The sequence below is a fragment of the Maylandia zebra genome, linkage group LG2 (genome assembly GCF_041146795.1).
Source record: "Maylandia zebra isolate NMK-2024a linkage group LG2, Mzebra_GT3a, whole genome shotgun sequence".
NCBI lineage: Eukaryota > Metazoa > Chordata > Actinopteri > Cichliformes > Cichlidae > Maylandia > Maylandia zebra.
The window spans coordinates 39524329-39546385 of NC_135168.1; the positions used below are offsets into that span (position 1 = coordinate 39524329).

The 22057-nt window shown below is 39.4% G+C and overlaps 1 protein-coding gene and 1 long non-coding RNA gene across 3 annotated transcripts in view; one reads left to right on the forward strand and one right to left on the reverse strand.

The window, feature by feature from the left end:
• Window positions 1-12: 12 nt before the first annotated feature.
• Window positions 13-22057, reverse strand: part of pdgfrb (platelet-derived growth factor receptor, beta polypeptide) — a 32059-nt gene continuing 10014 nt past the window's right edge. Inside the window, exons 1-23 of one of the 2 annotated variants that reach the window (XM_076873387.1) lie at window positions 19356-19377; window positions 19145-19219; window positions 18228-18545; window positions 17719-17976; window positions 17440-17570; window positions 16880-17045; window positions 13216-13396; window positions 12013-12128; window positions 11705-11828; window positions 11356-11567; window positions 10885-10979; window positions 10675-10807; window positions 9544-9648; window positions 9060-9170; window positions 7694-7850; window positions 7300-7466; window positions 6859-6971; window positions 6410-6532; window positions 6076-6187; window positions 3882-3981; window positions 3680-3785; window positions 2418-2707; window positions 13-1780 (exon numbers count right to left, since the gene is read on the reverse strand). In XM_076873387.1, coding sequence (XP_076729502.1) covers window positions 1633-1780; window positions 2418-2707; window positions 3680-3785; window positions 3882-3981; window positions 6076-6187; window positions 6410-6532; window positions 6859-6971; window positions 7300-7466; window positions 7694-7850; window positions 9060-9170; window positions 9544-9648; window positions 10675-10807; window positions 10885-10979; window positions 11356-11567; window positions 11705-11828; window positions 12013-12128; window positions 13216-13396; window positions 16880-17045; window positions 17440-17570; window positions 17719-17976; window positions 18228-18545; window positions 19145-19193 — 3315 coding nt within the window. In that variant the 5' untranslated portion in view covers window positions 19194-19219; window positions 19356-19377 and the 3' untranslated portion in view covers window positions 13-1632. Of the gene's footprint in view, window positions 1781-2417; window positions 2708-3679; window positions 3786-3881; window positions 3982-6075; window positions 6188-6409; window positions 6533-6858; window positions 6972-7299; window positions 7467-7693; window positions 7851-9059; window positions 9171-9543; window positions 9649-10674; window positions 10808-10884; window positions 10980-11355; window positions 11568-11704; window positions 11829-12012; window positions 12129-13215; window positions 13397-16879; window positions 17046-17439; window positions 17571-17718; window positions 17977-18227; window positions 18546-19144; window positions 19220-19355; window positions 19378-22057 lie in introns of those variants that run through there. The other variant, XM_012924845.5, reaches the window with a different exon arrangement.
• On the forward strand, window positions 13960-15438 carry LOC106676199 (uncharacterized). The gene is made up of 2 exons (XR_002721479.3): window positions 13960-14544; window positions 14847-15438. It is a non-coding gene; the product is annotated as an uncharacterized LOC106676199 (long non-coding RNA).

Below are 22057 nucleotides of genomic sequence, written 5' to 3' on the forward strand. Positions count from 1 at the left end.
TCCAAGCAATACTACGATTATACACTTTATTGTCACATTTACAACATAGAAAATGACACATATAAAAAATACATTTGTAAACGTTAAGAAGAGCTTTGGTACCATAGCTTGTGATAACAGTGAGCTTGTGCATTTTACATAGAGTAAGAAAGGCTACAGGACATAAAAAGACGTGTTCTTCCTTTAAGTGGTGAATTACGTTGAAACACAGTTAGTGTTATCCAAAGCAACAGAAGACTACAGGTATTTTTTTTTTTTAGATTTTTTTCATGTGTACATATTCATGGCTATCTATTTCTTGAGCAGCAGCCCTTCATATGCAAGCAACAACAGCCCGAGACAACAATCAGTCTATACAAAGGCACTCATCTGTGCCATCTTGTGCTAAGGCAGTGATATGCTGTATTTATTGTTTTCACTTGAGAGTCACAGAAACTGCATATCATAATCACTCTAACATTAGATCCCCAGTTGCTGCGATGTAACTTTCACATAATTGAAATTATTTTTTTGTTATGAATATCCACATTTTCTACATAAAGTGCAAATCTGGCACAGAACTATGAGTTAAGCATACAGGACAAAAAAAACTCCCAAAAGTTTTCATACACACACATCACATACAAGATAATATTCAAAATACACAAATAAAAACACAGACGCTGTGGCATATTAAACTAAAAAATAAAGTATATCTCACATTAAAACAGTGCATGTGGAACCTGTTTGTATTTACTACGATTAGTCCTCTTGACTGTACCCAAGGTAAGGTTTTCATTTATATATCGCCATTTCACATCTGATCATGCTTTAGGACAAAATGTTGTCATGTTGTCGAACTTGTCATTTAAAGGCAAATTAACTTCTTTTCAGGTTCTTGAGGATGTTTAACCTCTTACCTGAAAAGCCTCTTTAGCTCTAAAAACCCTGATGTGGGCTAGCAGGTCTTTAACCTCACGCCTGATTGTCATCTGTAGGTGGTCCTCATCATGTGAGTCATTAGGGAAACATGGGTGAAACTCACACTTTGACCCATGCCTTGGGTCTGGTGATCCTAAGAACTCACATGATAACAGGGTGGGTGAGCAACTCTTAGGACTACCTCCAAGGAGCCTTTCAGATGAGAGGTGAAATGTCTTCAGAAACCTAAATAGAAGTCTAGTTGGCTTCAATCGGCCACTTAAGCCTGTTGCAACGTGGACGAATTCTACACAGAAAAATGGATTCGAGGTTTTCTCACAATATTGTGTCAATGATTTCGTACTTTTTAAAAAAAGGAAATGCAGCCTACTTTTGAACAGTGAATATGGGGAACAGTTGTTGATTAGTTATCTAAAAGATAAAGCACTTATTTAATAAGGCCTCATAAGCCTCACTACACGTTGTAAACTAAGTGTAAATTGTGAGGAGGGTACCGCATTAATTTGTAGCAAATTTCCTAATACAACCGAATGACAGAAGACAATTTTGTAGTTAACTACTTGTAGTTAAAAAACAAAAGAAGAAACTTTCTGTGTGCTTAGTGAAAATACAGAGATTTCCATCTCAGTCTCTATGCTACATTTTAGTTTATTCACGTTCCCTTTTCAGCCCCAGAAAGGAAATCTGTTTCCTCTGGGCTCCTACATCTGGCTACAGGAAGCTGTCTTCTACCTCGGGTGTCCCGGAGGAGCCCAACAGAGCGTCTCTCTCGCTGGTCTCTTCCAGCCGGTCCTCCTCTGGAAGGGTGTCAGCAGTGTCCTGAGACATGGAGTCGGTCTCCTCCCCCACAACTACAGAGCTGAAGGTGAAAAAAACCATTCACAAGTTCACACAGTGCATTTAATCACAAAGTCGTACACAGACGGCTCTTTTTGAGGTGTTGTTCTAGATGAAGTATTTCAACATGAACTTGTTCATAAAAAGGTTCATAAAAACCACCAAAACATATATTGGTGGTATAAAAGCCCAAGGTGCTAGCTGTCTTATTATATCCGTATATATTATTTTCATATGCCAGCTAAATGGTGGATGTTTATTTGGTTTTTATTACCAAATATGATCTAAAAAAAATCAGTGATCTGTGTCAGTGATCTTGGACAAAGGTTACAAGGTAAGACTTCAAATGTAAAACAAAAACATTTCCATCACTGGTTTGGATCACTCCCAAACTGGGAAAAAAAATCTATGTTCAAGTTAAATGTGACTAAAACTAAAACTTTGGTGGTTCAAACATTCATTTTCTCATTAATGCTGAGTGTGTGTTTATCTAAGCAGTAAAAACACTTCTCCATAATACGGCTATTGTTTCAGCTCAACATCTGGATGAGTGGGTGTTTGGATGAAAAAACTGCTTGGGTTAAGCAAACACGAATTCATCTTTGTTTCAATCCCTGCTCTTGGCACACATTTGCAGCATCCTTTCAGTGACTCTGTACCTTCCAGGACTTTCCGATGGCACGTCAGTGAAAGCGTCTTCTGGCTTCGGGTCCGGAATGGGAATGATGTACTCGTTGTATGACGGTATGACTTCCTGTGCCTCTTGTCTGAAGTCTTGTCTAGGCCTTGAGTTTTGGTTGTAGGCATCCAGTGGAGATTGGAGTGTGACAGGAGATGGGGTGCCAAATGCTGGGTTGGTGATTGGAAAGGGTGAGGTCAGCCGAGGTTTGGTGCGGGCGACTGCCGGGTGGTCACTCTTCGTGAAGTTTTCGTTGGCTTGGTTGTATCTCTGTTGTCAGGAGAGAGAGTTTGATTACCTTAACAGCGTAGGAGCAGTCTGATGAGCTTGTAAGAAGAATGATGATGAGCATTTTAGTGAAATTACTTGTGTTTTTTATTGACTGTGACAAACCTAAACTCAGGAAGGGGTAATTTCTTTAACCTCTGATGATGATTTAATATATTCAAAAGAGAGCTACATCAATAGTCTCCAAGTCACTAGTTGCACTCCATTTGACAGGAAGAGCTGTCATATGGAGTGCAACTACTGCGCTATGATGCTCCTGCTTTTGGCACCTTGCTTCACACTTCAAGGTAGGTAGTGTGGCATTGGTGACATTAGCTCATTATAATAATGAATGCAATAAAAACATGGAAAATGTCATTCATTTACTTATTATTACTTACTGGAATAAATAAAATATTACTAAATAAATCATTCAGTATTTCTATTCTGTTTTCTGTTTGTCAAAAATATCAAAATTGTTAGAAAGATTTTTAAATATTGTGATTTCATTTTGAGGTTATATTGCCAACACTTTCTGAAAACACTTGCAACATATGTAATATGTGTTACTTATAAAATATGTATTAATGGTAAATGACTGTAAAAGAGTTTAAAAATATATTTAAATCACTGTATTGGTGGGAGGTAATACAAATACTGAATAAAAGAAGGGGTTAGGGTTTAGTGTGGAACTGCTTTATTTTAAAGAATAAAAAACAAGTAACTATTATTGCTAATGTCATAAGGTGACTGAAAAAGAACTTAAAAAACACCAGATTTCCATCTGAGTTTGGCTGAAGCAGAAGCATAAAAATATAACCATAAAACTGAAGTACAATTTGTTTTTGTTTTTTTACAAATTTTTTACAGTTCAATTTTAAGGTTAAAGTGAAATTACTGTGAAATTGCACCAATGTAAAGTACTTGAATGCTTGCCAATATCTCATCCAGCTACTAGGAAGTGTTATTATGTACCTTTTTATAGCTGTCTGTCAGCATATTCCCCACGCTGTGGACCAGAAATGAGAACTCGGGCCTTTTCTCATACTTTTCATCCCAGCATTTCTTCATAATCTCATAACTGCAACATGAGCAACATGAAATAAGGAAATAAGTGTGTTTCTTTTCAAAAGTTGTTGAAAAGGCAAGAAAATGTCACGGTGAAAGTGAGACTCACACGTCATCGGAGGCATGGGTGGGTTTGGCCATTCGGTAGCCTCTCTTCAAAGCACTGTAGAATAATTCATTCATGGGCAAATCAGGGTAGGGGGTCCCTCCTGCAGAGAACATTTGAGATCATTCAAAAGCTGACTTAGAAATCAGAAGCAAAGGCTAGGAATCTAATTGAGATCTGTATCCAACATAATGCAACCTTGCACACAGAATTACATTGTTTCAGCCTATGAGACACTGAGACATTGAGTGAATTTAATGGGTTTTCCAAGAAGCAGAACACTGACTTATTATTTCAACTTCAGTAAAGTAAAGTATTTATTCTGACCCAGATCTGTGAGAAAAATTAACCCATAAAGTCCAGTTAATTTCACATTTAGACAAGGAAATACAGAGAATTTCGTAAGTGTCTCGCTTACAAAAGTGGATTGTATGTTTTCACCACTCTTGCTTACAAGTGCATATCCTACAAACTGTCAACTTTGTTTTTATGGTACTTTCAAAAAAATGGTGAAAGGATGCTTAAAAACAAACAACAAAAAACTCACAATACTCTGAGTAAGGAAATGCTGATTTCAAAGCTTGACTGTGCCTAATTGGAAGACTGACCTCATATGAAGCTTCAAAGAAACTGGTACGTACTTGCAATCAGACATAGAACAGAAGATTTGCCATGGCCTCCTATACTCTCCTTTACTGTCACATGGAAATTGTATGTCTCTTTATTGGTTACACTTTAGGATAGAGAAGTTTGTAAAGAGTCCAGGAGAGTTCTAACCTGAATTGAAATTAAGATTAATACACTAACAATTCTGTTTTGCAGTGTTAGTCAGTAAGTGACTGGCTGCTCCCGTATGGGATTAGAACGATGCCCCCTTATCCCATAGTCCAGCCTATAATGCAATTCACACTTGTATATACGCAGCTAATCAACGTCGTTGACAGGCTATGACAGCGTCCTTATGTGCCGACACCTGTGTTTTAGCTAGCAAAGCGGCGTGGCTGATGTGGAGTGAAGCCACGTTGTGTGGACTTTATACTAGTTTTGGACTTTATACTAGAGTGTGGACTTTATACTAGTTTTTAAATTGTGTCGATAGGCCACGTAAAACCAGAGTTATGATAAAAATATCTGCAATGTTTGGTTTTCTTCCTGAATATTATCATTGTTTATATTTACTGCAGGAAGAAACGGTAAAAACAGCGTTTTATTAGGAAAACGCTCGAAAGCACTCTCCGCCTGTGAGCAAAAACAACACCAAAAAACCCCACCCTTTCCTATTGGTGGAAAAATGTACCATGTCGACAAATCAAAAAATGATATGGCAACATGGTATTTAGATGTTTAGGAAGAGGGAAGTTTTAGGAGTGACGGAGGTGTTTTGAGATGTGAGAGATTTGCAATGTTTAGCGCAAATCTTGTGTAGTTAGTGTGTAGTGTAGTCAATAGTTTTGTTGTGTGTCAGAACAATGAGGTGAATACTGAATGCTACAGGTGTTACAGGAGTGATACAGCTCCTGTTGTCAGGCCTGCAGGTATCAGGCTGTTGTTCTCCTTTATCTCATAGTGGACAGAAATTATTTTTTGGAGTGGCACAAATAATTTGTGTGGCATCAAATTTCATGCAGAAGAGCTGATTGTTCTGTAAATAGTTTGAAATGTATATTTAAAAAAAACACCTTGGCTGCATTTTTAAGTAAATAGCTGCAAAAAACTTTTCTGTTTGCATAACTCAGTTACTTTTTTGAAGAAGTAACTATATAATTAATTGCCCAACATTGGTCATTATACACTGTACAAAAAGAAAAAAAAAGTTTTGTTTTCAAAATTGGAGTTCAAGTTATTTTTACTTCCAATAGTGTTAACATACTACACAGGACATGAACAAGATTTTTTTTAATTTTCATTGTAAGTGGGTTAAAGCAGTTAATTAAAAGTAGTCTAACAAAAATGTAAATGCTGTAATTTGATTATTTTAATAATAAATAATAAATATAATAATCACAGTTGTCCAAGGGATCGCTCAGGGAGTTTGTGTGTTCGCTCAGACACATGAAAATTTAGTGGGAACATTGGAACAAAGTGTCCTATATTATCACTTACAAATAAGGTGATTCTCTTCTACAATATGAATACAGCACTTCAGTAGTAGGACTAAAAGCTTTTTGTGTGTTGATGTGAGTGTGCCTGAACTGACCCAGTGTGAAAATCTCCCAAAGAAGAATGCCATATGACCACACATCGCTTAGGGTGGTATACAAATTATGGAAAATGCTTTCAGGTGCCATCCACTTCAAGGGAAGGAACGTCTGAATGAAAGAAGAAACACATCTTATTAAAGAACCACTGTTCCTAATTTGAAACATGCAACAGTCAGGAGGGCTAAAAGAGTCCAGCTAGAATTTATTTGCTGCTATTAAATTTCTGTTATACGCGGATAAAAAGCCAAAACAGGTGAAAACTTGTCAGAACAGAATAGAATAACTTTCCATAAGTTTTTCCATAAACCACTGGTTTTTTTTTATACTTACGTTGCCTTTAGAGATGTAGTTGGAGTCATGCATGATGTCTCTGGCCAGGCCGAAGTCACAAATCTTCACCAGCTTGCCCTCACAGATCAGGACGTTCCTGGCAGCCAGGTCACGATGGACACACTGCGGAGGAGGAAAACGAATATACCTGTTGTAATCATCATGAGGTTGCCACATAAGCACAATTTTTCCTTTTACATATTGCTGCAAATTTGGATGCTGATTAGCTGATCTCTATTTCTTCTGTCTTCTTTTGACACAGTCAGGCTACCTGCTTTCTCCAGTTTCTTTTCTCTGTTTCAAAATTTTTTTATGCTAAACTAAGCTTCCAATTCTTCTCTACATAATCGGAAAATTAAGACTAATTTTCTAATTTCATCTTTGTTTAAATGGGCACAAAATGGCAGTTATCTAGAAGGTTGAGATGAGTATTTTATAAAATATCATACGTTCTTAGAGGCAAGGAACTCCATCCCCTTCGCCACTTGGTAGCTGAATCCTAAAAGATCTTCGTAGGTGAGACTGGGAGAGTCGCTGATCACCAGGTCTAATCTGTTGACTCCTGAACACAGTGACAAGGTGAAAGGATCAGCAGGAGAAAAAAAAAAGGAAGGTGATGAACATGAATGAAGACATTGTCTTTTGTGATGGGGGAACTCTGGCTGTCCTGTGACTGCCTGGGTAAAAAGAGATCAGGCTCTTTATATGTTGCCACATTTGTCTGTACATTATCTCCAGCATTTGATCAGTTAAGAAAACACGTATTCATTAGTCTATTATATGTAAAGCACTGTGCTTTTCAACCAGAAGTACAGCTTATAGTGGCAGAGTTCATCATCCATCATGGTTAAAGTGATTTTAAAACAGTGGTAAACTGGCTCAAATCAAACCTTGTTCCTGGTAGAAGCCGTGTTGGTAGAGAGCCTCGTACGGAGAAGGCTGGATATCTGCATATTTGATGGAATCTATCTGCTCTTGCATGGGAACGTAGACTGAGGGCTCATCTTTGCTCATGTCCATGTATCCTCCATCACTCTCACTTCCGAAAGACACATAGCTGGAGGGATGGAGATATATATATATTTATTGTGTCTGAAAAGTGCACTAAACTGACCTTAAAGGCATATTTGTTTATTTATGCTCCTTCATCATCTGAAACTTTACAACAGAAAAATATCCCCTTAGGAATCAATAAAGTAGAGGAGGTTTTAATAAAAAGAACCTCTCACATCATACAAAAACGCCCTTTGTGCAGCTCTGAAAGCTCCAGTCTGCTTCGCTCACCCTTTCCTCTGGCTGAGAGGGGTGCTTCCTCTGGAGATGAGACAACTGTAGTCCTGGTTTTTCTCAGCATAGTACTGCAGGAACGTGTGCTTGTTCCTGTGCAGGTAGTCCACCAGGTCGCCATAGCGACAGTACTCAGTCACCAGGTACAAAGGGCCTGTGATCAGGGAACAAGAAGTAAAACAATAACAATATTAATACAATATGTTCTTTATACTTGTATGTATTATGTATGCCTCATAAAATCAACTATAACTTTCAAAAATATAGAGCTTTTATACAGTACTTTTTTCACTGTGTGGCTGACTCTATGCTTTGAGCATATTTAACTGAGGGACTCTCTTTTGCTGCTTCTCTTTGCAAAAGCAGCTGTTCTAGATGTAAAAAAAACCCCACTTGTAAGCTCTGATGTGTTACAGTTAATGCACTTGGCTGTTTTCTTTCATTCAGCATTCTTTAAAGAAATTCCACAGCTATTTAAAGTGCAAGACATGCCAACACTCATTAACTCATTATCCAAAGTGCAATGTAATGTGAATTATATAATCTAGAGCAGGAGTTCTCACATCGTTACCCAAAAAAAGTGGGGTGGGAGTAGAATAATGGATACTTTTTTCTGTTGTAGAGTCAGTAGAGTCAGTAGTCAGTAGTGATGTGAGTATATTCACTATTAGATGTAGCAAACTTTTACATTTCCAAGGGTATTATTCTGAGAACCCTTTTGCTATGAATGGTAGAGTCACACTCAGAAGCATTGCATGCCATTTTAGGGTAAATCAAAGCACTGTTTTAAGAAGTTAGACAAGGGTTTAGGAAGTCTGGTGAGGTAGTATAAAGAGCCATTTAGAAAGGTCCATTTAAAAAGCATGCTATGGTAAATGGGTTACATCAAATTTCTAGCAAACAGGCTGGTTCAAAACCTTATTTTTACTTGGTTGACTAATTTTGTCCATTTTATTATGCTTTCAGTTTCCAGTAGTTTTGTTTTTAATCATGTGTAAGAAAGCCAAGAATGCTTTTCTATTCCTTTGACCAGTGAAATAAACTTGTTTCTGTGCAAGAAAAGCAAACTTCCAAAATGATAAATTGTACTTTTCTATATTTAAAAAATCATTTTCTATTAGTCACATTTTCTTACTTGTAACCTTTTGTACTGATTATTTTGATGGTAAATGTATTGTGACTTTAATGTTAAAAAAATATAGGCCAATCCAGCACCAAATGCCACTGAACTTCCCGCCTTTGACTTAAACAAATCTTCACCACTATTATCCGGTACCTTTTGCATTAAACAAAGCTAAAATGAGCAGACAGACATGTGTATCAAAGCAGTTTTCCACAGTTTGTCATTGTGATGCATGCTCACCATGTTTGGTACAAGCCCCTAGCAAGTTTACGATGTTGAGGTGAGGACCCAGATGACTCATGATCTTTAATTCTGACATTAGGGCCTGAGTTTCACTCCTTCTGGCTGTAGCTGGATGTCAGAAGATGGAAAAAGAAGGGAAGAAAAAGCTGGAAAAATTAGATGCATAAACTTAGGGTAGTTGGAAATAGATACCCTGAGAGCAGGACACACTGTGCCTTTGCCAAACTGCTCAATGACCTGTGAGCTATGACTTGAATCAGGCTGGCAAGCAAACTAAAGCTCAGCAGGCTGCTGCTCTCTATGAGCCCAAAGGAATATGGCACTGGTGTCACAACATCTGACAGCTATGCGGGGGTTCATATAAGATAAGATAGAACTTTATTAATCCCTCGGGTGGGTTCCTCTGGGAAATTCGACAATATACTGTTCACACAAATTACGCACATGGCTTTCTGCTTTGTTTTTATATTGTAGGGCTTACATTTCAGCATTTTCACTGCCACCTTTGTGCTGGACTGCGAATGCGTGAGACCATACGCAGTTGCCTCGACCACCCTGCCAAACGCTCCTGATCCAAGAGTGCGACCTGAAACACAAAGAGGAGCTCAGAAGGACAGAGTCTGAATGGGGCCCACATTGGACCTGCAAAAGTAACGGAGACCATTTTTAACTAAAATATTGGTGTCAGCAAATGTATGTTATTTTCTGAAGAAGGGAAGATTATTGCAGATAAATAGTATTTATTAAGAGCATATGATGTTTTTCTCGATGTTGAGATGTGTCCTGTTTGTAGGTGAGCAGCTGACTATGAACATGTCAGTCATTAGACATGAAGGTTTAAAAGCTCTCTGTGAATAGGGCTTTAAAAATGAAGTGCCACTGGAGCTGATAAGAGACGTTTAACAAGGTTTGTTTAGTATTCCAGTGTCGACTGTGCCCAGACAACACAAACCACCCACAGCACTAGAGCTACCGGGCAAAAGCTCCAGTTTAAAATGTCTGGAAGCAAATGCATCTATTAAGACAAATAAAAAGTGACAAGCTGAAAATTTAGCTGCAGCTAACAACGAATTAGTGTCCTCAGTTGACTAGGCTAATTTTAATGCCTAAGATAATAAATATTTGTTCAATCCTCAGTGTGTTGATGCTTTAATAGATTTAAAACTCTGTTTTTTGAACCACATAATTTTTTTCATATTTTTTTAACCACACATAATATTTTACCATTTATGGAAAACCTCTATTAAAAAGATTTAATGTAGTGGGAGAAAATTACAAAGACATTTTCTGTTCTGTTTCTTTTTTTCTCTTTTTTTTTTTAAATTATTTTTTAATAGTTTAATCTAATTTAATTTGGTTATGCCATTTAAATTTGTTATTATGCTTCACAACATAAAAATATGATTCATATTTTTATGTTGTTGTTGCCTTTGTTTTCAGCATCATTTGTAACACTGCAATTTCTGATCTTCATTAAGTTGGGTTTCCCTAATTTGCATGAACGGGAGCAGATTTAAGTTAAACTGCACACATGCAAGATATTAGGATTTCCATCAGGACTAGTTTTTTTTAGCTGAGCTTAGCTCATCATCTCTCTTAACTGAGGACTCACCCAGCACTAGATGGTCACGGCGCATTTCCCAGGCCAGGTCATAGGGCAGGTGGATGGGGTCCACGTAGATATACTCATGCCCATCCTGGCTCACAGATTCTATCACCTTCCATCTGATCTCATAGCGAGGTTTCTGAGAACAAACAGTATTGCTTTTGAAGAAAGGAAAATTGAAAAATGGAAACTAAAAAATGTTTGAGTTTCTCTTACCTTCCTCCAGATTGCAATGAGGATGATGAAAGACATGATAACAATGACCACTAAGGCTAAAACAGCAGCCAACACTGCCACCTGGGAGAAAAGGGCTGCAATAGGCAAGAGTACACAGAACATTAAACACAATATAAATAACATGAATCTCCACATGCTGGAAATTAATTTATAAGTATAAATGAAGCTATGTTTTGTCTAAGACATACAGTCTACTAAAGGATACAAAGTTTGCTTTGTGTCTCTATAAACTTATCAGACTTTCCTATAGTGTTTGTGCAGTTTAAGCCAAATACAATTTAATTTAATCCTAGATTATCATTTACCCATTTAATAGTAAAGTGGCATAGTCTATATTTGTATAATAAAAAAATGACAAACTTAAAGTATAATGTTCTATAATATCCTTCATCTATCCTAATATATATATATATATATATATATATAGATAAATAATCCCATGACACCTACAGCTGAATACCAGTTTGATGTCCCGCCTGCTGATGAGCCCCTCTTGATTGCTGGTCTCACACCGAACTGCGGCCTGCTGAGGTGTCTGGAAGGTCAGCTGGCTGCGAACCTGACTGACCTTTCTTGTCTCATTGTAGCTCACGTTCGTATGGATGCTCAGCACCTCTGGCTCTGGTGTCAGCGGCTTCCACACCTCTGTCTGGTTGCTACACCTGCAGAAGAACATTAGATCGGAGGGTGAAATATTTCCAGTCAAATACAGACGCACTGAAAGCAAAGCGTGTTTTGGTCAGCCACCTAGTGTTCCTTCTGTGACAGTTCAATGGAGAAATGGGTGGTAGGGACTCACTTGAGCATGCTGCCACAGCTGTACCATTGTATGGTTGGGGCTGGCACCCCTTCTGCAACACAGGTCACCAAGTGTTTTTTCCCTGGGAGACTGTGGTCGGTCAGGTCTTTAATCTGAGCGGGAACTAAACACAGGGTGGCAGCAGCCATTAATCATTGCTGACTCGGAGAAAAACACAATCTGTCCTCAGCTTTTTTCCATTCACAAACACCACTTTCAGACAGTCGGTCAAAAAATATAAAACACCACACAAAACCCCACAGCACACAAAACACGTGGGAACATTTCAGCTTAAAAAAAAGGCTCACCTTGGACCTCCAGGTCAAAGGTCATTTCCTTTGAGTCGTCTCCATTGGTAACAAGGACAGTGTAGAGGCCCTTCTGGTCTGTCCTCACCCTCACCAAGGTGAGGACACTGACATACCTGAGGTACAAAAAATTCATTTTTAAAAAATAAAATATACACTTTTTCTTCCAGTACTGAAAATGTTGACTATTTGTCTGGAGAAATCAAAGCTGACTGGCAAAAAGTTACAAATTTAATCAGACCTACTTTAATAAGAGACACAACACTCTTAAACCAAAAAGCAGCAACACTGTTTAAAATGTAAATAAAAACAAAATGCAATGATCCATGTGTAAAATCATTTTTTTAATTTTACTGTTATGTAAAAATATTGTAAATTTAAATATTAATTATGTTTTTCATGTTCTGTTGTGAAAAAATGTGGTTATATAAAATTTCTAAATCAGTGAATTCTGTTTGCATTTACATTTCATACAGTGTTCCAGCTTTTGTGGAAATGGGGCTGAACACTAAATGAACTGTTCTTTAGATATGAGAGCAAACTCATTTCTAAAGTCTTCAAGAGACTTTGTAAGATATGAAAATATTAAGAAGCACCCCGGGTTAAAATTTTAAACAACACAAAAGAAGATATAAAGTTTATGATGTACCTCATTATCAGGGGACATGACAGTTTTGTCTCATGTGTTGTACATAGCTGTCAGCATGGAGGTGGTGACTTTTTCTCTCTATTTGTGAACTACTAGAAAAAAAACATCTTGATGTTTCTCTTTCTTATTTATTACGGCCGGAGACTTCATGGAACTCGTTAACATGGGTTGTTTCTTTCTAGCTACCTATCATCATCCCTGTGGTTGATATCTCACTTAGATATTTAATGTGTGTTGGCAGGAATGTGAAAACATAGCCTTCAAATTTAAGCTTTATTTGACATCCGTTTGAAAGACACAACTCAGTAAGTTGTGACAAGCATTTGGTGTTTATGGTTCCTGTGTGATGAACGATGGCGTCCAGCCCTCCAGAGGGTATCGTGTTTCTCTCTGTGGAGACCCTTATCTGGCGATGACTGACAGGAGCAGACTGACCTGTGGAGGCTGTCGCCCTATCATAGGTCCTGTGCTAATTGTTTAAATGTATCAAGGCCGTAGACGTGTTTGGGTGCTTTGTGGTGTGCGTGAAACTAAATACTGGTTGGATGTTCTACCTTATTTCATGCTCTTGTCTCGTGTTGATGATTTTGTCTCCCTTGATGGTGGCGCCATCCTTGGTCCAGTAAACCTGTGGGGGAGGGTACGCCTCCATCGCCACTCTCAGCTCCACGTTCTCTTGTAGCTTGACGGAAATGTTTCGTTGCTGAGGCGGTTTGATGTCCACAAAGCCGTTTTCTAACAAGAAAAAGAGCAAAGTATATATGCAATGCACTAAATGTAGTAAATTATTTTTCTCTTTAGCTTAACTACAGTACTGTGAAAAAGTCTGTTGCCAAAGCTCATTTTTTTACATTTTCCTAGGAAAATAGAAAACACATGTAGTGACTTATTGATGCACGTGCAAACATTCCAAGAGGTACAGCAAGTATTCTTCAGGAATAGTTCTCTCAGACTACTTAATGAACATTCAAGGTTCTTCTTTAGATGTTGGCGCTTTTTGTTTCATGACAGAGTATCAGCTGTATTCTACAGATGGCTGTAGACTCTCACTGCTTAAGTCCCGTTGCCACTGATTTTCAGTCCAGTTTGTGTGTAATTTGGCATACTTGAGTCTTTTCCTTATTTCCTTTCCTAAAGAATGGCTTCTACCACTGAGACCATTATGATGAGGCATCAGAGAACAATAGATGGATCAAATAAAGGCAAAGATGCATCTCTCAGATCCTGCTTCAGGTCTTTGTTGGATTGTTTTCCTATTTCTTAAAGACATAACTTTCAGGTCCTGTTTGTAACCCACATAAAATGGGGGTACCACTTTAAGGACTGATATGAGGAGAGATGGACAGCCTGCCCAACCAATCGAAATGCACAGGTCCCAGTATGTTTTGACCAATGGGAGAGCAGTCTGCCGCTGTATGTCCCACCTACGTGCTCTGTGTTTGCTGCTATGTGTGGAGGTAGTCGCGTGCTGGCAGGAGAAAAGAGAGACTGAAGCTTTTGAGCTGGAAAAAAAGTATTAGATATAAGTTGCAACCAACTGTGTTGCACATAAGTTCACTGGTTATCAGCTACCTTTCATGTTAAAAGTAGCCACAGTGAGTAAGCAGGCAAATGCTGCATTTTTCTGGTGACTTTAAAAAGTACCGCGTGGAGCTAAACTGTTAGTCTTTGTTAGCTCTGGTTGCTATCAACTGCCTGGAAGTTCATCTCAATCTGCTTCCAGAAGTAAGGTAACACTTGAAGCGCAACTTATGTTTATTTTTCCTTCATGTCGTATTACGGTTATTAAAGAGAAAACATGTCCTGTTACGTTATTTAGAGCCCTGCATTTTCCGACCGAGAGACACTATGCCATTGTCTTCGGCCGTGATGCGCTGAGATCGGTGAGCACATGTTGTATGTCTCAGTTAGTTCATGTCTGTTTCACATTTTATCGTTGAGAAACTGAATTAATCTCAATTGTTTGATTAATAATTGTCGCATATGCGACATATATGCATATGCACTGACTTTACTTGGTTTAATGCATAGTTTGTGTAAGAGAGATGTTTTATTTTTGCAAAATTGAGTATTTTTATTGCAAATTTATGTTGAATGTGATTTAAACAAAATCCTAAGTTGTGAATTATAGCTAGAACAGCATAATTAATATTTGAATTGCTCTTCTGATCCTGTCTGTTGACAGGTCAGGTTTTTTTGTATGCTGAATTGTTCCTGAGGTGGATTCCTCCAGTGAAATAGATGGCGAGCCTTCCCACCTGGACTTAGAGAGACTGAGATTCGCTTCTTTTCCACTTGATGATCTGCTGCACCTTGCGGTGTGGTAGGACTGTATCACTCACACTTTCACGCACAGCTGGTTATACATAAGACCACTGACTGACATTCTCTCATCCCTATTTTCTTTCACACCCTGGGAATTTTTTGGACTTTACCCCTTGGACATTTTTTATTTGGGACTTTAAATAATGAGCTGTTGTGTAGCGCATTCTCCACATGTGAAAAGAATGTGAAATTTTCATTTGAATGTACATTGGAATTGTGTAATCTGTTTCTATAAGAGTTAAGGAGTCAGGTTACTAGGGTGCACCCGAGCATTGAAACCCGAACATTGAAAACCAAAAATAACACTTGGCCAAGTCATTGCTTTAGTAGTTTGTGTTTTACTTTTCTTTTCATTTTTGTAAGTTTCCTTTCTACCATTGTAAAGTGTCTTTAACCTGTGCTTGTCAACCTTATGGTTTATGTCACTAAAGTTGGACGGTTCTTTTGAGTTACATTCTTGTCTCTGTGTCTCATTTGAACACACCCCTGTGCTCCTATAGTCGAGCCTATTGGCCCATTGATATATTCTTTTCAACAATTCCCCTTACTGTGTTACATGTTCATCTGCTCTAGGTTATTTTTTAGGCCTGTGACTTCTCTTTTATTCTTCTCTTATTCAGATTTCCTCAATTTTTTTAAGGACATGCTGCACATCCTGCTTAGGTATTCCCAGTTTTTGGCTAAAGCCTCTTTGGGAATCACCTTGTCAGTGCAAAAATACTATTTTATGTCTGTCAAACTGTCTTATCTTTGGAATTTTTCATAGCTTTAACCAGAAAACAACAACAACAACAATAACAACAACAACAACAACAGGATGATGCTTCAAAATACAATTTAAAATTGGACAGAAAATGAGTTGGAAAAGCAGCCAGTATCAAAATCTTAATTATCTTAATTTTCATCTTAAGGAAGCCTGGAAAACTATTACTCAAGACCACTTTAAAAGAAATTCAAAGCAAGTCTGTCTCCTAGGAAGCAAAATATAAAGAAATAAGAGGTGGCACAAGACTTTTGCAGAATACCTACTCTCCACTCCACTGATATTTTTGCAACCAAAGATTTTGTCCAGGAGAGCAGTGAGACTGAACCAAAACCAAAACTCTGCAGGCCAGAGAATAAAAAGAAAAATCCTAAAAGATACTTTCTAGTTTCACATAGCTGGGCACTACTTTCCCCTGTTTCTATTCAGACTGCTTTTCTTGGTCTAAGGCTTTTTGATGTGACCATTTCTCTGTACAAAACCATTTATTAAGCTGCTTCTGTACTGCTGCTCTACATTCTTGAACCTCTGTGGTCAGACACTATGCATCTTTTCCACTGAGATGTCCAGTGTCCACCATTAAACTGTCCTGGCCTCCTGTCTCTACTAAACATGGAGCTTCAAGCTTGTATAAATATAACACACCTCAGTGCAGGTGGAATAAGCATTAACTGACCTATACGGCATGCAGTGACGGTCAGGAGACAGAGCATTAAGAGTACATATGATGAATCCCGCTTACCTTAGCAGCTAAGATGCTGACTTTCTGTATGTTAACATTTGAAGTCAAACCCCAGTTACATAAACACTGTGAGTCTAAATATAAAGTTGCTGTACCCACTGATTTACAGCTCTGTTTCTCAATGTATCACTCGAGGGATCCACACCGTGTCAAAAGTTTATTTCACACTTTGAAGAAAAACAAATAGAAGTGATCTTCATTTCCTTTAAAAGTAACTCCTCTCCCACCGTAACATCCAGAGGTTGACATAATAAGCAGTCTTTCCTATGTCAGCAAAAGGTAATAATAATCTGCACAGCATCAGTTTGTTTTACTTTTGTGTCTATGTGTGTGTGTGGGAGGAAGGTGGGAGAAAGGTTGGGGGTGTGCAAGGGGGGTTTTATCTTACCAAGCACAGTGATGTTGACGCTGGCAGAGGCTCTCTGGTCTTGTATGCCCTCATGGACGTGGCAGACATATTTTCCACTGTGGTCCATCGTGGCCTGGGAGAAGACCAGGCAGGAGCGCATGCTCGTGGGGGACAGGACATCAGTCAGTGGCTCATAGAAGTCAAGCTTAGAGACAAGTACAAGAATAAGATGTGATGTTTTAATATGAATTTATTGAAATCGGACTTTCAGTGAGCTCTTATTTTTGCAGTCAGACTTATTAGGAAAAGCTGTGAGTTTGTTTTAAAACATGTTCTAATAAAGCCATAAAAATAAAACTTCATCATCAAAGATAAAACGGAAACATTTCAGCTTCGCTGTTATCCAAACAAGGACCTACAGAGACCCAGTTATTACAATACCAGCCTAATGTGAGCTGTGAGTAAAGTTTCACAGCAGAATAAAAACTATGAGGTGTGTCTCCACATCTTGATATAATTTGGGCTTGGTCCAGAGGCCTTAGAGTGATCACAAAGGGAAAACGGAACAATAGCGCTTGTTCTGCTCCACTCCTACTCACCCCTCTATTGGGAATATCCCAAGAAAAATTCACCAGCTCCACTCCGTGCACTGTGCAGTTTACTGTCAGTGGTTCACCCTGCTTCAGGACCGTCTTCGAGGCATTGATGTAGGCGTCAATGGCCTCTGGGACTGGGACGAGAAGAGAAAACACAAGGGAGAAGTGAAAAGGGTGTGGTAATGTAATGTAACTAAACAATAATGTCTGCACTAAGGCTGATCAAGTTATTAAGTTGGAAAGAACTACTTCTAAAACAAGCTCTTCAACCTGAACACCTACCCACAATGCTGAAGACATAGAAAGCCTGAGACTCTCGCACTTCCTCGTTCAGCTTTCCCCGACACACATAATTCCTGTCCTCCACCGGCGCCTTGTAGCCCTCACTAGGAACATACACCCCACTTACGGGTATGTCAGTGTCCCTCTCGTGCAAGGTGACAGTGATTTTTGGATTGGTGACCACACAGGGGATGGTGCTTTCTTCACTGGTCTTTGTTACCATGCCGTGAGAGCTCTCTATGAACCACACGTCAGGATCTGCAGACAGACACATTTTTTATGACAAAAAATATTTTTCTATTGATTTACTGCGTCTTCCTCAAAGAACTTCCTGGAGGTTTTTCACCTTACTCTTCTTCAGAGCGCTTTCAAAATCACAGTGTTTTCAGAAGCTCTTTATTTACATGCAGCATGGAACTTAGACAGTTTTTGTTCAATTGTACTGTACAGTTAGCTTTGCAAACTCTGAATCAGGAAGGTAAACCAAAGGTAAGCAAACCAGGCCCCACCTGGGACAAACACAGCCACCTCCTCTGTGTCTCGCGTGCGCTGATCAATGCACTGATACACGCCTGTGTGCTTCCAGCTCACATTGAACAACGTCAGAACGCTGGATGTGGCTCCGCTTTGCACGATCTCGTAACTCTGGTGACCCGGTTTAGATGGTTCCAGCTGAAAGTACGGCACGTCGTCCATCTTAAACTTCCACGTGGTCTCCCCTGAGCCGCTGCAGGTAAGGGTAAGAGAGGAGCCCTCGGCCAGAACAAACTCTTTGTCACCGGGCGTGATCTCCAGGCAGCGCAGCTCAGTGCAGAAACACAGCAGAGCTGCAGTTTGCACAGCAAGACAAAAAAAGGTCAGGATGGAGGTCACAGAGACTGCAGCAGGAGGTGAAAGGTTAAATCAACAGTGTTAGTCCTGCGCTATCTTTAAATGATGAAGGATGTGAGTTGTCTGCAGCAATTTAGTGGGAGGGCGACGACGCCTTGTCACTGATAAATACATTTAAATTGAAAGAGGTGAGTGAATGCATCAGTTGTGTTGTGAAATCCCACAGCTAATGAATCACAGAAGAAGTCGCTGTATTCTTTAAACATTCTGAACAGAATGACTTCATACTTACTTAATAAAACCTGAAACATGCTGTCCCCATAATCCTGACCACATGTTTTGCAAATTTAATAAGATATAAGTTATAACCCATTGAATTATATCCATTTTTTATATTAAATTGTTATATTAGATATCCAAATCATATTAAGTGTGATTTGTTATAAAAGAGTCCCAGTCTTGCAGTATCTATTTCCCCTAATTGTAAAATACTCCATCCAAACTTAGCTTCAAGCTTCTTGCTTCCCTGCAAATGACTTTTGCTTCTTCTTACACAGTTTCACTTTTTGTTGCTGAAGTAAAATTTAGGCCTCACCTGTAAATGTGACTGTTAGGTGGAGCGGGGATGCTGTCACCTTCCTCATCACGGAGGCCTTCAAGTCACTTTGTTCTGCAAAAAGAAAAACAAACAAACAACAAGAGTGATCCTTTTCAGAAGTATTTTGCCTCAACAGTTAAGTGAAAATGAACACAACAGCAAAATTCTGTTTTCTATTCAAATCAATGAAGACAAATCTTGAACAGACTTAATATCTGTCCATGTGAGGATGAGCTTCATATCATGATGGATTGGTTTCTGCTCTCGCAGGCTCCACAAAGTCAGGTTAAGTGAGAAAATAAATCGTGTGTGTCAGAACAAACGGCGTCAAATGAAAGAGAATGATACCAAACTATGCATTTCTCCCACTAAATAGAAACAAAAAGTATTGAGTTTGTTATCAGGCTGCTTTCTTTAATAGCGACTGGCCCTCACAGAGAAACTGAGGTACCGATGCAACTCATCAGGTATTTGATGCCTCGCTGCACCAGGACAGAGCAACAATGTCTGGCTCTTTTTGTTCCCGGTTCACCAGCATTCTGCCCGCTAACAAACGGGTCACTGTGTTCGGCTTTGCAACGCGCTCGCTGGCAACAATGCTGCGTCCGAGCTATTCCACAGCCATGCTGAGCCATTAATTGGTTTTGCTAAAAACAAAAGTAAAAATGAGGGCAGTCACAAAAGCTGCTGACAAAGCAACCTTTGAAAGGTTGCTATGGTTTGGCATTACTAATAGGGTATCGAGTTGTACAGCAAAGCAATGTCAGCATCAATGGATTCAGCACTTGGGGGGGTCAAAGTTGACCCATGCTTACCATCATCGAAACTGTTATCAAAGACCTTGAAGTTCTAATTGTACAGCACAGTGAGAGGCCAAAGGAAAGTGGGGAGAGGTGGTTTGCTGTTATGTTTAGGATAGGGGTTAAGGCCTGCAGCACAGAGGCGTCTGGAAACAGTTAAGGATGGATCACAGGCCTATACGAGGGTGGGAAAAAGAGAGGGCGGAAGACTGATTCTTGGGAAGAGCGAGGGTGGAGAAGGAAGAGAGGGAGTGAGCCAATGGAAAAATTGTGAAATGTATCTCTAGAAATCGCTCCCCAATTTAACATTTTTATAAGATAATGTACACCAATTGCACCACCTCTATTTTAAGAAACTGGGCCATTTTCCTGCATTACATAATAGAACACATGTTTTGAAGATTACATCTCTCCATCTAATCACGAACAAAAAGGCTTCACGCTTCATTCATCAACTAAATATCTTTGGCAAGACCTCCTTTGCTGTATCCATCGAGCTGCACAACGTTACTAAAGGTGGTGTTTTGAGGTTTAAACAAGACGACACAGCTGATTAGTTTGATAGTGGTGGTGAAGCACAAAAAGTTCTGTGACTAACCCAAGGACATTTACTCAAACCAGATACATGTTGTCTCTCTAAATTAACTGCCTCTGGCACTTCCGCTCCCAAAACGAAAAGCTCACAGCTCTTGAGTTGCTCCAAAAACATGACTGGTCCATTTCCTCCCCTGCCTCCTGCTTCCAATAAAAAAGGGTGAAGGAGAAACAGACAGAGAGAGCAAGAGCGAGTGAAAGAGATGTTATGTTTTTATTGTGTCGTAGTTCATTCACATGTGCACGTAAACATTCTTAGTGGCACATAATGGATACTGGATGCATATAATGTACACACAGACACATGCTGTTCAAGAGTCCTGTCATACATACAACTTACACACACACAGAAACACTCGCCAGACCTCTCCTGCCTTTTCCCCTTTTTGTCACTGATTTGGGTGTACAGTTCACGTTCCCACAGAAAAACTGAAACTTTCCCAGGGCTGCTGATACACTGGGGACCCTGCTGGTGATGACGGCAGAAGAGGAGGGGTCACCTCATTCCCGGGGGACCCCGCCAACATGCGACAAGGTCCGGTCCGCCGAGGAAGCCATACATCAGCACTCTACAAGTACTAGTAACCTCAGTGTCAACGATAGCGACAACAGCCAAACGCAGAGATGCCAAAGGCATGTGTCTTTTGGCAGTATGAAAACAAAACAAATAGCTCTGTGACTGGCTGCTGATGATATGTTTGCTAAAAGAAGCCAAACTGGTACATTAAGGGCTACTACAGGATGTAAATTCACATCTAAAAATCAAACAACAGAGATCATGCTGAGATTAACAAGAGTCGAGGTGTTTTCATTAGGCTTGAGAAGGGACAGAAAAACAATGTTTGGTTGTTCCAACACTGGTTGATGGGCATTGGGACAACATGACCAGAGAACACTGAGGGGGAAAAGCTACTTTCAGCTGCCCCCATACTCACAGGAGTCACTACAGTGGGTGTTTGATTGGTTAAAGTTCTTATGCTGGATCCTCTTCCTGAACCCTTTTGTGCTTTCTTCCAGGTTCAAACCAATTATCTTTTGCTTGTTAAGCAAACGTGTAAAGCACTACACTGTGGAGCCACTGACCTCAAAGTGGGATGTGCTCTCAAGGATCATGGCCCAAAGGAGTCAGAAGACCACTTACACAGGAGTTAGGAGAGTGAACATTACCACAGGAGGGATACTTTTAACACTGAGATTAATGCTCATCTTTGCCTTGGTCAGATCTTTGTGCGAGATGGGAACAAACAGTGTTATGAAGCCTTAAAAGGGTCAGGCCACTAGTGAATCTGCCAAGAATGCTTGGCAACCTTTCAGAGATGTTAATAAAGCACTTGGTAACAGTTTGATCCCTGAACCACAGGACAGCTCTTTGTCTGCACCACAGAGGCAAAAGAGTCATTTACAGTAAGAAAGGTCCATAAACTAAGTGAAGGGCTTCTCAATCTGAGAATTAGAACGTGTAGAGGATCTTAAAGGATCTCAAAAGCATTTTTCTAACCCAGATGTTTATTGGTGT